This window comes from Chiloscyllium plagiosum, unplaced genomic scaffold (genome assembly GCF_037043375.1).
Source record: "Chiloscyllium plagiosum isolate Xiang-an unplaced genomic scaffold, Cpla_swu_hap1 HiC_scaffold_11, whole genome shotgun sequence".
Taxonomy (NCBI): Eukaryota; Metazoa; Chordata; class Chondrichthyes; order Orectolobiformes; family Hemiscylliidae; genus Chiloscyllium; species Chiloscyllium plagiosum.
The window spans coordinates 46733939-46751745 of record NW_028270149.1 but is presented as its reverse complement, the minus strand read 5'-3'; the positions used below and the strand labels follow the sequence as shown (position 1 = coordinate 46751745).

Below are 17807 nucleotides of genomic sequence, written 5' to 3'. Positions count from 1 at the left end.
AAAGTCTAGTTGAAAATATTTAAATTTCTAGCTTTGATGTGCCCCAGTCCAAGTCATCAACTCTAATATATTGGCACCTGCCAGATTTTTCTAACATATTTGGGAGTAAAATATTTATTTATAATGTTTTGTGATTTATTGTTGGACAGTATCAGGTGCATGTATTTGTGCTATTTCTTCAGTTTCTTTCACTGCTGGGATTCTTTTCACTCTGCTTCAGATAAGAAGTTAATGAGGTAAGAGGGAGAGTTGACTTTTCTTCATGCAGAATGAGAAGTTTACCATTGGTTGAGAGAATATTGTTGACCACCCTACAGATATTCTTTGAAAGCAGACTTAAGGAGATTAGTTATAACCCTTGAAACACTCCAGAATGATTCTGAGGCAGCATATTAGAGCTATAATTAAATTCCATATCATTAGCAAATTATTAGTAGTTGCCTTACATTTCAAGTTCCATTTATGACTGATTCTGACTACTCCTTCTATTCTAATTAATTTCACTGCAGTGGTTAAGAACACTCACAGAAATATGCTCACTTCAGTAAAGTGACATTTGTTTAATGTCAGATAAATAGGACTTCTATGTAATTGCAATTGGGAAACTGTTAAATTCTTTGTATTGTGATATTTAAGGTTAGAGGTTAGAATTTTTCTGATGGAAAGATTGTAACAGTTTGCATCTGTTCCCACAGAGTTTGGAGGTATTATATGCAAAGCTACTAGCTGGATATGATGGCCAATCAGATATAAATGTCCTTAAGAATGATGTGGAAAAGGACCTTTTCAAAGTCCACTCCTATCGGGCAGAATCAGTATGTGTGTATCTTTAATTACGATATTGAAATTATATGAATTTTCTGTATATTGTGTTGCTATTTTCTGATAAATAGATAGGTTTGATATGACCTTCAGAAATGCTTGGTACCTTCTTGACCAGTATGGCCAAACAAAAAAACAGTGGTTACCGTTCCCTCTACCACATACACAATAAAGTAGAATATTATGTCATTATAATACGTGTGAAAGAATTCTCAGCATAAAGGTTAGTCAGTCAATCATAGTGGCGCTATGAACAACTGTTGTTACCGCAATCATTGGAAAAAGGAACTTTTGCCACTGCATCCCCCGGAGTGAAATTTTCTATTTCTGTGCAGATTTGTTTTATGAGCAGGAGGGCACTTAAGTCCCTCTTGGGCAACCTAACCAATCTCTCCTCTTTACGTTCCTTTTTCCTTTGTAAATGTCAGCCTAGAAGATTTCTGGTGACAAATCATTTGATGCAAGCTAGTACAAAAGCATGTTTCTAATATTACTTGAAATAAAAATTCTGCAGGGCAAGCTTAATTTCAGATCAATTATTTTTCAGTGGAATAGGTTTCCAACTTGGGGGCCTCAAATGAAAGTAGGATGGGAAAGCTACTACAGATCTTGTTACCCAGCTTAATTGGGGCAATGTTCGGAAGGTGGCGAGATTCCCACCCACTTTCCCCCTTTCCACTTGATTAAATGCCTCCTCCCCAGTCACCAAGCATGGCACAGACAGCAGCACAAACTTCTGTCCAGGATCATTGTAATCAACGTTCTGGTTTTGTTTATGCGTTTTATTTTTTTCAACCCTCCATTGCTAGGCTGTGATTCAGTGTGATCATATGAACGCAGTGACTTGTATCCAACGCTGTAAAGATATACTGCTCCGAATACCTAAAGAGGTTTGTTGGTGTCTTTTAACATTTTTATACGGTTATAATGACTGTGAAACTCAATTTGTGGCAGTGCTGCCATTAGTATATTCTGTCGGGTTTGAATTGAATTTAGGTTCATTTCGTAACTGTTCAATTCCTTATCAGTCATCCTTATTACTTAGCCAAAACCAAATATACCTGATGTGAATTATTTCAGATATGAATTTATTCTCATTTGGGAATAACATTATATTGTGTTTGCTAGGTACATATTCAAACATACTAAAACAAAAAAAATGTATTTTCTGGAATTATGATACATATCTTAAAACTGTACTACTTTGGACATATTACATCATTTAACCTGCATTCACAAATCTTTCTTTATATACGCCCAAAATCAGTCTATGGAATTAATTATGAATCTGTAAACAATGCATTTCTAGTATTGAATCAGTGTAAATGAAAGCAGCTGCTATAAACAGAGGACTTGAAAGTTAGTTAATGAAAGTGCCAACCTGACAAATGGTTAATGTAAAAGTTCTGTTGTGGTTCTATTCGCCGAGCTGGGAATTTGTGTTGCAGACGTTTCGTCCTCTGTCTAGGTGACATCCTCAGTGCTTGGGAGCCTCCTGTGAAGTGCTTCTGTGATCTTTCCTCCGCCATTTGTAGTGGTTTGAATCTGCCGCTTCCGGTTATCAGTTCTAGCTGTCCGTTGCAGTGGTCGGTATATTGGGTCCAAGTCGATGTGCTTATTGATTGAATCTGTGGATGAGTGCCATGCCTCTAGGAATTCCCTGGCTGTTCTCTGATTGGCTTGTCCTATAATAGTGTTGTCCCAGTCGAATTCATGTTGCTTGTCATCTGCGTGTGTGGCTACTAAGGATAGCTGGTCGTGTCGTTTCGTGGCTAGATGGTGTTCATGGATGCGGATCGTTAGCTGTCCTTCCTGTTTGTCCTATGTAGTGTTTTGTGCAGTCCTTGCATGGGATTTTGTACACTACGTTGGTTTTACTCATGTATCGGGTTCTTCGTTCTGGTGAGTTGTCTGAGAGTGGCTGTTGGTTTGTTGCTGTTATGAGTCCAAGTGGTCGCAGTAGTCTGGCTGTCAGTTCGGAAATGCTCTTGATGTATGGTAGTGTGGCTAGTCCTTTGGGTTGCGGCATGTCCTCGTTCCATTGTCTTTCCCTTAGGCATCTGTTGATGAAATTGCGTGGGTATCCGTTTTTGGCGAATACATTATATAGGTGTTCTTCTTCCTCTTTTTGCAGTTCTGGTGTACTGCAGTGTGTTGTGGCCCTTTTGAACAGTGTCTTGATGCAACTTCTTTTGTGTGTGTTGGGGTGGTTGCTTTCGTAGTTCAGGACTTGGTCTGTGTGTGTGGCTTTCTTGTATACCTTTGCGGTGAATTCTCCGTTAGGTGTTCTCTGTACCATCATGTCTAGGAATGGGAGTTGGTTGTCCTTTTCCTCCTCTCTCGTGAGCCGGATTCCTGTGAGTGTGGCGTTGATGATCCGGTGTGTGTTCTCTATTTCTGTGTTTCTAATGATTACAAAGGTGTCATCCACATATCTGACCCAGAGTTTGGGTTGAATTTGCGGTAAGACTGTTTGTTTTAATCTTTGCATTACCACTTCTGCTTTGAGTCCAGAGATGGGTGAGCCCATAGGTGTGCCGTTGATTTGTTCATATATTTGGCTGTTGAATGTGAAGTGTGTTGTGAGGCACAGGTCCAGTAGTTTGAGTATGCTGTCTTTGTTGATAGGTTCAACGTCCTGTTGTCTGTTCTGTATGCCCAGCAGGTTGGCTATTGTTTCTCTGGCTAAGGTTTTGTCGATAGAGGTGAACAGTGCCGTGACATTGAATGAGACCATGGTTTCTTCCTTGTCGATGTGTATATTTCTGATGATGTCAAGAATTCCTGTGTTGATTGTATAGAGTGTCTGGATCCGTTGATCAGGTGTTTCAGTTTCTGCTGTAGTTCTTTAGCCAGTTTGTGTGATGGTTTTCCTGGTAGTGATACTATGGGTCTGAGTGGGATGTCTGGTTTGTGCACTTTAGGTAGTCCATAGAATCTAGGGGCGTTGTTGCTTTCAGGTTTCATTCTTTGTAGGTCAAACCTGGTTATCTGTCCGTTTTTTTGTAGGTTCCTCAGTGTGTTGTTTATCTTATTGGTGAGTTGTAGGGTGGGGTCAAACTCTCTCTTTTGGTAGGTGTTGGTATCTGCAAGTAGTTGTTGCGCTTTTTGAAAGTAGTCTGCTTTGTCCAGAATGACCGTCATTCTGCCTTTGTCTGCTGGTAGTATGATTATGTTCTTATCGTTTCTTAGTGATTTTAGTGCTTCCCCCTCCTTGGTGTTGAGGTTATGTGTTTGCCTTTTCCTTGTTATCAGAGATATGATACTTTGTCTCACTGTTTGTTTTGTCTCTTCTGTCAGTCCATTGTTCCTGAGTGTACATTCTAATGCTGCTAGGAAGTCTGCTGTCTTGGCGTCCCTGTGGTTGTAGTTGAATCCCTTGGCCAGTATTGTTCTTTCCATGTCTGTGAGCTGTCTGTGGGTGAGGTTTCTAACCCAGGTTTGTGTTGTGGTGTCCTCTCTGTTGTGTGTTGGTTTGGCCATTTTTTCTTTTAGTGCCGTTTTTTTGTGGTGTGTGGTCCTGTTCTGTCCTATGGTGACAGCCTGTTCTATGGTCAGGGTCCATTGCTGATTGGTGGTTTTTGAAATTAACGATTTTTGGCGCGCAGTTTCTTGTCTGCATTTGTGAAGTCTGCTGTGAGCGTCTGCAATCATTACCTGGATCATCCTGAATCCGTTCTGTCTAGCTGTGTCCCTCGCTTGTGGGTTGTTGACTGGTGGTCTGTATCTGACACATGGTGGATTCTTTCGATTCGACTGGGACAACACTACTATTATAGGACAAGCCAAACAGAGAACAGCCAGGGAATTCCTAGAGGCATGGCACTCATCCACAGATTCAACCAATAAGCACATCGACCTGGACCCAATATACCGACCACTGCAATGGACAGCTGGAACTGACAACCGGAAGCGGCAGACTCAAACCACTACAAATGGCGGAGGAAAGATCACAGAAGCGCTTCACAGGAGGCTCCCAAATACTGAGGATGTCACCTAGACAGGGGACGAAACGTCTGCAACACAAATTTCCAGCTCGGCGAACAGAACCACAACAATGAGCACCCAAGCTACAAATCTTCTCACAAACTTTGAACACCTACATAAAAGTTCTATTTACCTTTGTTGAATCATACAGAAATTTGTAGCACAGAAACAGACTGTTTGATTCACTGTTTCTGTGCTCGTTGTTCTGGGTCATAAAAGGAACCATTCACTGTGAACCTCTTTTCCAGTTCTTAATCAGCACTTCAAGTGCAGGTACACAATCCTTTATCCAAAATCCTTGGGGCCAACTGTTTTTCGAATTTTGGAATTTTTCAGATTTCAGAATAAATTACCTTTTCAATGAAATAAAAAGCATCTTACCGAACAAGAGACTCACGTGTGACTAGTACAAGTGCTGAGACACCATTGATGCCTGCCAGTACTGAGCCACGCCGCCATGTCACGTCTGAGTGACATGGGTCGAGTGGGTATGGCATTGGGTCACCTGTTCACGCAAAAACTTTGGATTTTGGATTTTGGACTTCCGGATAAAGGATTGTGTACTTGTGCTTGTTGATTACAGCACTTATTATGTCAGTATCAGACAAGTCAAATCCCTGACATACCGATCATTTTAAATGTGATAGGATCTTTTACAAAAATATCAGCAATGTTCCAGTCATTTTTTTAACAATAAAACTAAAAAAATGATTAGCAACTGAAATGAATTTATAGAAGAAAAAATCCAGTCCATTCTTTTATAACACAAATTTAAAGATTTTTAAACACAGTAGAAATACTCCAAATACTCTTTAAATATCGAACACAATCAAAAGTGATGTATCAGAATCAGGACACTCTGGTGCAACTTACAAATATTGTTGCAGTTCTAAGAACATCTTGTGCTGTCTTGTAGCAAGACCTAGTTCAGTTTATTTCCAAGGGAGAGAAACCTTTTTTAATACTCAAGTGGGCTTGATGTAATTAAAATTTCAACTCATCTAATGGAACTGGAGATAACGCTTAATTATTATTGTAAGCTTCCTGACTTAGCCTCCTTTCAGTGCTGTACTATCACTAATGTAGCTTCAATTCCTTTCCTTTTTACCAAAATACCTTGGAAAAGAAGTGGTGAAATTTTCAACCAGTTGTGTCCCAGTGCCCCAGTCTGGGATTAATAACTTTGTATTCGATATTATTATTTTTTTAAATAAACTGTTTAGGAATGCTGCTTAGCACATGTGGATTCCACTGAAGAATTTCTCAGCACTTTGGAGCTTGATACATTCTTCTGTCTCGAATGACTTTCCAGCACAGACTGAAAATGAAAGTCAGAATCTGCAAAGTTCTTCCCCTAATCCCTCTGGCTAGTTGCTTAGGAGCATTGGTTAACTTCCTTTTGCTTGGAATTATGATCATTGTCATTTTAAAAGCTGATTATTAACACCAAACACGTAGAAAAACTCTTCTGTTCCAGTTAGATTTCCAAGAACTGAAACATGCAGTAAACAGTATTAAAATAATCCATGTAAATCTCAGGGTTTCACTACACATTTAAATGCTTCAACTCCTGTATCTATCACCCATGTAGGCAGACAGGAAATGGCACCAATACTTGGGCAAGTGAGAGCTATTTTGATTCTATGGGCTCCATATAAACAAGGTTGGGACTCGTGTCATGGATCTAACAAGGCCTTTGGATAGTGCTTTAAATTAGCAGAGGTTGTGGGAGGATTTGGACTTAAAAATCGAAAGAAAAATGTTGAGACAATAGAATAATGTAATGATTTGGGCAAAGACAAGAAGAGCGGGAACAAAATTGTATGGTATTATTGCATTAACAAACTAATATAATCTAATAGGAGTTTAAATAAAAGACTCTTTATCTGAATATGCATTGCATCCACAGTAAGTTGGATGAAGTGGTAGCACAAATAGAAACGTTTTTTATCCAGTTGTTTGTTTTTAATCCAGAGTGTGCTTACAGGTAATCACGTTAAGAAATAAATATTGCTGGGTACAATATATTTGGAAAAGGCAGGTTACATGGCAAAGGAGATGGAATGGCCCTGATAGGTTGACCTCCATATTGAGGAAAGATTTTGACCCGAAGACCAGGATTTCAGATCAGTATGTCTTGAGATTAGGAATAATGAGTCTGAAGACATCTAACAGGATTTATGTTACTGGACAGAGTATAAAACAAAGAATGATTGAACAATAAGACCAAAAGATGTAGGAAGTTAGTATTGTGCATGAATTACAAAAAGCAAGCAGCCAAGTTCAACAGGTAATAGGATTGCTCTGCCTTTCAATGAGATCATGGCTGATCTAATAACCACTTTACTGCCTTTTCTCCATAATGCTTGACTCCTTCACTAATTAAAAATCTGTCTATCTCAGCCTTGAATATATTTAATTAGCAGTATCAACAACTCTCTGCAGCAAAGAATTTCACAGACTCACTCTACTCTGAGAGAATACTTTGCTCCTTATCCCTGTCTTAAGTGTTTTCTTCTGAGATTATGCTGTCTGGTCATAGACTCTCCCACAACAAAACAACCTCTCACATCAACCCTGTCAAGCCCCTTAAGAACCTTGTATGTTTCAATAAGGTTGCCTCTCATTCTTCTAAATTCAGATGCATATAGGCCAATTCTATTTGACGAATCCCCATTCGACAGTCTCTCCATACCCAGTATCATCGAGTGGACCTCCTTTTGACCGTCTCCGATACAAGCATATCTTTTATTCAATAGAGGGTCCAAAACTATTCATAGTATTCCAGCTAGTGCTTTGTATTGTTGAAGTAAATCCTCCCTGCTTTAATATACTGTTCCATTCATTTTTCCTATTACCTGTTGAACTTGGTCTGCTTACTTTTTGTAATTCATGGACAAAAACGTCCAAATCTGTGTTGTTGCCTTCTACAGTCTTTTGTGATTTAAATAATATTCAGTTAAAAGTGCACAGCCTCACATTTTCTTACATGCAAGTCTGTCTGCCAAGTTTTTGCCTGTTCGCATATCCTATCCATATCCCTCTGTTACCCTTACCAGTTGTCTTCACATCTAATTTGCTATCTGAAAACCTGGCTATAGTACGTCACTTCCCCAGCAAAACAATATTTCTTAAATGGTAGCAGGTTGAGAAGTGTGAGTATCCAAAACCATCTGTGTCCTTGTTCATAATTTGTTTAAAATTAATGTGCAGGTACAAAAACTTAGGCAAATGATATGTTAGCCTTAACTGAAAATGGATTTGAGTACACAAATCAAGATGTCTTGCTGCAGTTATACAGACCCTTATTGAAGCAGGGTTCCATTTGCCTTGGAGAAAGTACAATGGACGTTCACCTGATTAATCTTTGATATAGTGAAACCATCCAGAATGGAGAGATTCAGACGACTGGGTTTGTATTCCTTAGAGTTCTGAAGAATGAGGGGTGACCTCCTTGTAATGTGCAAAATTCTTACAGGGTGAATGTAAATAAGATAATTCCACCGGCTGGTGAGTCTAAAACCAGGCGATATAAGTTCAGGATGAGGGATAGGGCATTTTAGACCGAGATGAGGAAAGATTTCTTTTCACTCAGAAGGTGGTGAATCTTTAAAATTCACACCCAGAGGGTTGTGGAAACTCAATCATTAAGCATGTTTAAGACAGAAATTGATAGATTTCTGGAGACTAATGACATAAAACTTGATGTCAATACTGTGAAAAACTGACATTGGGGTGGCCAATCAGCCATTATCTTACTGAATGATGGTACAGTCTCAATTAGCTAAACAGCCTAGTTCTGTTCCGATGTTCCCAGATTTTGGAGTGGTCTCAGCAGATCTGCAGGTAACCATGGATGAGAGAGAAGGTAAGGAATCACCAAACGGTTAGGCTGATGTCACTTGTTGGGGGAAAAGTTGAAATCTACCATTAAGGAAGTCTTATTTTATTTCAGAAAATTGTAAAGCCTGATCTGTAGACACCATGGTTTTATTCAAGGGAAATCACATTTGACAAATCTATTAGAGTTTAGAGAAGTTTACAGATTTGGTAAATAAGGGGTTACCAATGGATTTAGAATACTTGCATTTCCAAAAGACATTTGAGTTGCCACACAAAATGTTGATGGCCAAGAAAACGTTGATGGAGTTGCAGATAATAGCATGGTTAGAGAGTTGTTTAATGGACAGAGAACAAATAATAATGATGAAGGTGCAGCAGTATAGTACCAGTGTATGACTTGGAGAAAAACTTGCAGATGGTGGTGTTTTCATTCATTTGCTGACTCTCATGAGTTGGAAGGTGCTTGGATGAATTATTGTATTGTGTGTCCTGTAGATATTGGCATCAACATGCACTGTGTGTCACTGGTGGGTGGTGGAGGGACTGAATGTTGCAAGTTATGCATGGTGTGCAGGTTACTTTTTTCTTGGATGATGTTGAGCTTTTTGAGTGTTATTGGATCTGCACCATAGTCTCTGACCTGTTGTTGTAGCCACAGTATTTATATGGCTGTGCCTGCTCAGCATTTAGTCTCTGGTAGTCCCCGGGATGCTGATAGTAGGGGACTAAGTAATGATATTGCCGTTGAACGCGGTTATAGCAGTGGTATAAAAATGGGAAATTTACACATTTCAAATTGAAACAGCTGATTATTGAACCTTGTCATGTTCTTGTGAATCCTGATGAAAATGGAATTTATTTCATTTTTCTTCTGGAACGTTTCTGTATTCTTCAGGTCACACATATTTTATGTTTACATAATTACTGTGATGTCATCTTTGACCTGCATGTATGTTTCAGACAGGTTATTTGTCCCTGCTGTGTTACAATTTTGGAATAGATACCTATCAGCAGAAGAAATACGAAGAAAGTGCTTTCTGGTTGAGGTAAAGATGGTCTATTTCAATAAATTTGAGGCATTCCATCCAATGACTCTTGTAACATGGTGTTTAAATATAATTTTGCTGTAAGGTTGTATGTGAAGAATTTCTTAGAGCTTTTGCCTCATTGTCACATTTTTGACAGGCTGTTCAGAAGGAACTGTGTTTACAGATGTAAGAAGGTTCTTTGTCAAACCTCTGTGAATGTTATAGTAGTGAAAGAGTGCAGAAGTCCCAAGGAAATTCTCATTCGCGTTTTCTGAAGGAAATGCCATCATAGAATGCAAATCAGTTATAAATTACTGTTAAAATATGAAATCAATCAGGTGGGTTTCTACATCCCACATACTAGCAAGTGAGACAATGCAAATTGTAGAATCTTGCATGTTATATAATTAAAGCCTGTAGAAACATAGAAATAACTGCAACAGCAGTCCCTATTGAACTCTAGAAATCAAGGTTATCACCAGCTATAAATTAATACAATCTTCATATTCAACTGCTCCTTCCCTGTACCTGAGCTAGGTCTACCCTTTCTTGTTCTCTTGTTCTCCGTTTCACATGCGGCCTACTGGCTAAATTTTCAGATATGGCTGTACATGCAGGAGATCTTGATGACTTTAATGGGTAACATAAAGGAGAATGATGGTGCGCAGCATTGATGCTTGTAATTAGCTTACCTGGAATGGAGCTTCCCACCACTGCTAAAGTGCAGAATGCCGGTCAATATATTTCAAAGCTCAGAGCCCATTTGTCCAGCATAAAAGTAGTACAGGGCGACCCCCATATTTGTGGAATCATTTTCTGCGGTTTCAGTTACCCGCAGTTTACCGCAGCCCGACCATATTAAAGGGAACCTTCCGCAACCAGGGATCGGGGGCTACAGGGAAGGTAAATTTCCCATTGAAATGAATAGACTCGCTCCTATCCGCAGTAAAAATAGGATTAACAAATTCCAGTGAGAACACAAGTTGCAAAGTGCTTTCTCGCAATTGTTTTGATTTTTGCAACGAGAATATGCTATCACCTGTAGGGTGATGGTCCTTCTTTTTGGATGTTTGATAATTGAACTTAGGTCTTTACTTGTATGGATTCTTTCTTTTAAAACTTTTTTTTGATGGAAGTGCAAGGATTGATCCTTTCTTTCTGCATGTTTGATGTTTCTTCCACTCTGCTGCTCTCAGCACTTAAACATTGTGCATCTCATCCTTTTAGAATGCTGTTGACAGGCAGAATTTCCTTAATTTGAAACACTTGGAGTATTGTTCAATCTCTCATTCTCACTCTTACTGCTTCTAAAATGCAAAATTGCATTGCACAACTCAGCAACACATGCAGTAGTTGACTACTTTTCATTGCAAAACTCTCTTGCTATTTCAGTTATTGTAATCTAACTTTGATTTCTATTATATTCCATAAAATGAGAAGTATATAATGCTTTCTATTGACAGCATGGGGTTAGGAGTACCGTAAGAAAAAGAACCAGGAATAGGCTGTTTGGTCCCTTGACACTGCTCTGCCGCCATTCAGCAGGATCATGGCTGATCTGGCATTCTTCATGTTTATTTTCTTGTATTTTCCCTATAACTCTTGATTCCCCTTCTGATCAAGAATCTATATTTCTCTCAGCCTTAAATATACACATGGGCTGTACCACCACAGATTTCTGTGGCAAGGAGTTCCAAAGATTCTCATCCCGCTGAGAAAAAAAAACCCTCCTTATCTCACTCTTAAATTGACACCTGATTATTCTCGCACAATGCTGTTTGGTTTTAGACACTCCCATGAGGGGAAGCATCCTCTTAGCATTTACCTTGTCAAGCCCTTAAAAATTCTGTACATTTCAATGAGATCCTATGACCTCCATTGAGTAGAGTCCGAACCGTATCACCCTTTCCTCAAAAGACAGTCCCTCCATACCAGGGTTCATCTTAATGAACTTTTTCTGAACTGCCTCCAATGAAATGAACCCTTAAATAAAGGGACAAAAACTGCCCACAGTACTCCAGATAGTCTCCCTAGCACCTCGTACAATTGCAATAAGACTTCTCTACTCTTATACTCTGACCCCCTTAAAAATAAGGGCTAATATTCTGTTAGCCTTCCTGAATGTCTGTTGCACTGTGTGCTAGTTTTCTGTGTTTTGTGCATAAATACCCCCAAGTCTTTTGTGGTGCAGCTTTCTTCACTTTTTCTCTATTTTAATAATAGTGTTCTTCTGTTCCCCCTGGAAAAATGGGCAACTTCACGTTAGAACATAGAACAATACAGCACAGAACAGGCCCTTCGCCCACGATGTTGTGCCGAACATTTGTCCTAGCTTAAGCACCCATCCATGTACCTATCCAATTGCCGCTTAAAGGTCACCAAAGATTCTGACTCTACCACTCCCACAGGCAGCGCATTCCATGCCCCCACCACTCCCTGGGTAAAGAATCCACCCCTGACATCTCCCCTATACCTTCCACCCTTCACCTTAAATTTATGTCCCCTTGTAACACTCTGTTGTACCCGGGGAAAAAGTTTCTGACTGTCTACTCTATCTATTCCTCTGATCATCTTATAACCCTCTATCAAGTCACCCCTCATCCTTCGTCGTTTCAATGTGAAAAGGCCTAGCACTCTCAACCTATCCTCGTATGACCTATTCTCCATTCCAGGCAACATCCTGGTAAATCTTCTCTGCACCCTCTCCAAAGCTTCCACATCTTTCCTAAAGTGAGGCGACCAGAACTGCACACAGTACTCCACATGTGGCCTAACCAAAGTCCTGTACAGTTGCAACATTACTTCACGACTCTTGAATTCAATCCCTCTGCTAATACACCATAGGCCTTCTTACAAGCTCTATTCACCTGAGTGGCAACTTTCAAAGATCTATGAACATAGACCCCAAGATCCCTCTGTTCCTCCACCTCACTAAGAACCCTACCATTAACCCTGTATTCCGCATTCTTATTTGTCTTTCAAAAATGGACAACCTCGCACTTGGCAGGGTTGAACTCCATCTGCCACTCCTCAGCCCAGCTCTGCATCATATCTAAGTCCCTTTGCAGCCGACAACAGCCCTCCTCACTATCCACAACTCCACCAATCTTCGTACCATCTGCAAATTTACTGACCCACCCTTCGACTCCCTCATCCAAGTCATTAATAAAAATTACAAACAACAGTCGATCCAGAACTGATCCCTGCGGAACTCCACTTGTAACTGGGCTCCAGGCTGAATATTTACCATCTACCACCGCTCTCTGACTTCGACCGGTTAGCCAGTTTTCTATCCAATTGGCCAAATTTCCCTCTATCCCATGCATCCTGACTTTCCGCATAAGCCTACCATGGGGAACCTTATCAAATGCCTTACTAAAATCCATGTATATTACATCCACTGCTCTACCCTCATCCATGAGATTGGTCACCTCCACAAAGAATTCAATAAGACTTGTAAGGCAAGACCTACCCTTCACAAATCCGTGCTGGCTGTCCTTAATCAAGCAGTGTCTTTCCAGATACTCATAAATCCTATCCCTCAGTACCCTTTCCATTACTTTGCCTACCACCGAAGTAAGACTAACTGGCCTGTAATTCCCGGGGTTATCCCTATTCCCTTTTTTGAACAGGGGCACAACATTCGCCACTCTCCAGTCCCCTAGTACCACCCCCGTTGACAGTTATTACACGTTATTACACGTATATTCCATTTTGCATGTATGTCCATTTACTTAACCTATCAATCTCCCTCCATAAAGTGTTTGTATCCCTTTTGCAACCTGCCTTTTCACCTGGTTTAGTCATCTGCAAATTTGGCTACTGTATATTTACTTTCTTTGTCCAAGTCATTAGTACATATTATAAACGATTGTGGTCCCAGCACTGACCCCTGTGGAACCCAATTGGTCACAGGTTGCCAACCTGAAAAAGATCCCCTTTTCTCCACTCACTATTTTCTGCCCATTAATCAGTTCTCAATCCATGCCAATAAGCTATGTAAACACCATGGACTCTTATCATGACTTAAATTTGTGTGAGATATCTTGATGAACACTTGCGGGAAATTCAAATACAACACTTCTACTGATATCTGTCTGTCTACTCTGGTTAAAGCTTCTTCAAAAAACTCTAATAAATTAGGCAAACACAATTTCCCATTCATGAAGCCATGCTGACTATGCTTGATTAGATTATGATTTTCAAAATTTGCTTAATTCATTTCAGTTATTTTTTTTCAATGATAGATATTAAGCTAACTGGCCTGTAGCTACTTGTTTTATGCCTCCCTTTTTGAAGCGGGAAAAATTAGCAAGTTTCTAATCTTCTGGTACTTCTCCAGAATCTAATAATTTTTCGGAATATTACAACCAAAGCATTCATTATTATATGTACTCCATCTTTTATGATCCTAGAATGAAAGCCATTAGGTCAGGAGACTTACCTGCCTTTACTCCCATTAGTTTGTCTAGTACTACTTCTTTAGAGGTGATAAATAATTCCTCCCCATATATTTGATTATTAGTTGGATGTTCAACGTATCTTCCACTGTAAAGACTGATGCAAAGTATCTCTGTCATTTCCTTGTTCCCCAAAATCATCTCCCCAGATTAATTTCTCAACTGTTCACGTTGATCTCTCTTCCTTCATATATATTTAAAGAAGCTCTTACTGTCAGTTTTTATATTCTTCACTAGTTTGCCCTCCTAGTTTTTTTTGTTTAGTCTTTCTTTGCTAAATTCTGAATTTATCCCAGTCTTCAGGGTTATTACTGGCTTTGGCCTCCTTAATTTTTTTTTATACTTAATACTCTGCTTAATTTCCTTAGTTAGCTATGTTGTTTTATTCCTCTCTTCGATTCTTTCTTCCTTAGCAGAATGTATTTTTGCTGAGAACCCTGAAGTACCTCCTAAAATATCTACTATTGCTTGCTTACTGTCATTACTGCTAATCTGTGCACCCAGTTTACTTTGTCTATCCACATTTCTTTGTATTTCCTTTTATATAAGTTCAACACAGTTGTTTCTGACTCAAGTTTCTCACACTGAAACCAGATACTAAGTACTATCTGTCATGATCACTGCTTCCTAGGGAATCTTTTACTGTGGAGGTCATTTATTAAATCTGCCTTATTACCCAATTCTAGATCCAAAGTAGCCTGCTGCTTGGTTGACTCCATGACATATAACTCGAGGCAACTATGAATTTGTTGTCATAGCTACCCTTTCCAATTTTATCCACCCAATCAACATGAAGATTAACATCAGCCATAATTATTGCTGCATTCTTTTTACATGGTCATGCAATTTTTTTTATTTTTAGTCTTTACTATAGAGTGACTGCTGTTTGGGTGTGTGTATATTACTCCTACCAACATTATCTTTTGCTTGCTGTTTTTTAACCTCTGCCCAAATGGACTCTACATTATCTGAGCCTAGATTGCCACTCACAACTGTCCTCATTTAATCTCTTATTAATGAGGCTTTTCTCATTCTGAGGTTAGATTTCAGGAGTTCACACAGTTTAGTGACCACTTTCTTGCTGAACATTTGTCATTGTTCATATATTAGGGAAATGTAGGAGAACTACTCCATGGAAACCCTTGGAGGTTGCGATCTGTATATAGTGCACATCTTCATCTCTTCCCACACTCTTCAAAAAGCTTTCCTTCTGTTGCATGTTTTTAGACCCAGACCAAGAAGCACTACAACAACTTGGTTGTCTCCCTGAACTATACATAACTGCCAAAAAACCCAAAGCATAGTGCTTCCGCAAACTTGTCCTGAGCAAATATAAACTTAATTCACCTTTCCTCCAGTTTGTTGAATAGTCCTTTAACAAATGCATGTTCAGGGATCATTTTGCGGCTGAATGCACAATCTTTGTAAATCACCTCTGCAGTCATCCAATTGACAAATGTTCCAAATGTGCAAGGTGAGTGTCGCATCATATTGCAATGTTGTTTGAGTTTGAGATAATTCGAAGTAGTTGGTTCCAGACATGCAGGGACTTTATAACTGAGTCCCTTCCTGTGCATAGGAAGTAGCTAGCTGCAGAGTATGTCCCAACAACCTGACACTAAGATTCCATATTATCATCTCCAGCAGCAAGATGAATCAAGTTTTCAAATCCTAGTGTTTGTTCATGACTGATGTGTTGAACCTCCGCACCGTTAGTATTTCCTACCCTCTATGTGTGAGCTTGGTGACTAGATAACACTGGATTTGAAGACTCCATTCAATAGCGGAAATAATTTTTTACTTATGCTGTTGCTAATGCTGTAATGTTTTTCCATTATCAGTCAGAGCTACGACATTGGAAAAATAGACAAAAGATATTCCCCTAGTTCTCCTGTGCAGGTATGTACAGTTTAAATGTTAAGTTAATTTATATAATGACATTAGAAAATAATTTGAGTTTGCCTTTGTATATATGTCGAGGAGTAAAAGTTGAGGGAGTGCACATTGAAATATTGCAAGCATTGAGGTTATGAAGAATGTCACACCTGCAATTGTTCGCTAGCTAGTATGATTGTCCACTTAGGAAATTCTGTGTCACTGATCAAGGGTTCTGTGGGTCCTTGCATAGCCAATGAGTCTGATCCTACAGCCACATCTCTGACCACGCAATTGACAGGTGTTTCCAGGAGATCGAATTGGTCCTCAGCTGAGATCGCTGGCATTTCTTTCTCTGGTTCCTTCTTCGTACTTCCTGTTGCCAGTGGGTGTTCTCAAAAGATTGTGTCCCTTTATACAGGTGGTTCTGCCAAATCAGGTTCTTCTGAGCAAGGATCTACAAGGTGTTGACACCTAAATTGTATTTCTTGAGGTAAGCCTTCAGGGAATCATTAGTCCTCCTCTCATTTGAGTGCCTTGTTTGAGCAGGCAATGATGTGCTTTGACATCTTAAGTGTGTGGCAGGCCAAGCAGTGTTGGCTCTGGATGATTGTCGTCTTGATGCTGGTGCTATTCGCTTCTTCAAGGATACTAACATTAGTATACCTGTCCTTACAGCTGATGTGCAGAATCTATCTCCAACAGTGTTGGTGGTACTTCTCCCGGACCTTGATGTGGCTTCTATATATAGTTCAAGTTTTGGAGCTGTGTGGAAGAAGTGGAAGGATGACTACCTTATAAACAAGGCTCTTGATACCAATACGGATGTCGCAGATGTCAAAAATTCTCATCTTTAGGTGTCTGAAGGAAGCATTCCAGATTGGATGCAGTTTTGGGTCTGTGCATTGATGTCAGCCTTGGATGAGAGGTGACTTCCCAGGTAGAAGGAATGGTCATAATGGAGGGGTGGATTGGAACTTTCTGAGGATGGCCTGGTAAAGGACTCGAGTCTTGGGATTGATGCTGAGGCCAAGACTTTAGTATGATCTGCAAAGGTGGTTAACAAGGCTTGAAGATTCTCATCCGAGAGAGCAGCTAGTGGAACTTCGATGTATAGATGACAGTGTCAATGTTGTTATCGTCTTGGATTTCAACTGGTTGTGGTTGAAAAGTATCCTGTGAACCATGTCCAGACCAAAGCTTGTTCTTGACGAGATGACTGATGTGTGATGGTGGGAGAAAAAGGTGACGATGACACATCATTGGTTGACTCCCCTATTTTACCAGGCAGTGTTCACTTCACCCTTGTTCTTCTGCAGATCGCTTGATAAGTCTGTGCCTTCTTGCCTTTTTTCGTTTTACAAGTGGGTACAGTTTCATCTACTCTATACAACCCATTTGTAAATTGAGAAAATCTCTATCAGACCTCCCCTTAGCCACCTTACCTTCAAAAATAACAGTCCCAACTTCAATCTGTCCTCAAGTGAATTTCCTTATCCTTGGACACACTCTCATAAACTGCTTCTGTCCTCTCTTCAATGCCATTCTATACTTACTACACAATACTCCGACTGAGGTCTAGCAAACATACATGTTCAACATCACTCCTTACTCCTGTACTATCTGTGTCAAAAAATGTGGCACTGGAAAAGCACTGCAAGTCAGGCAGCATCTGAGGAGCAAGAGAGTCAACATTTCAGGCATAAGCCCTTCATCAGTCGACCCTCCTGCTTCGATGCTTCCTGACCTACTGTGCTTTTCCAGTGCTACACTTTTCGAGTCTGATCTCCAC

The 17807-nt window shown here is 39.8% G+C and overlaps 1 protein-coding gene across 3 annotated transcripts in view; it reads left to right on the top strand.

Annotated features, from left to right (window-relative positions):
• Window positions 1-17807, top strand: part of tex11 (testis expressed 11) — a 236352-nt gene that overhangs the window by 12683 nt on the left and 205862 nt on the right. For 2 of the 3 annotated variants that reach the window (XM_087992026.1, XM_087992025.1), the window contains exons 3-6: window positions 696-815; window positions 1632-1712; window positions 9613-9698; window positions 15982-16039. In XM_087992026.1, the coding sequence (XP_087848152.1) occupies window positions 696-815; window positions 1632-1712; window positions 9613-9698; window positions 15982-16039 (345 nt within the window). Of the gene's footprint in view, window positions 1-596; window positions 820-1631; window positions 1713-9612; window positions 9699-15981; window positions 16040-17807 lie in introns of those variants that run through there. The other variant, XM_087992027.1, reaches the window with a different exon arrangement.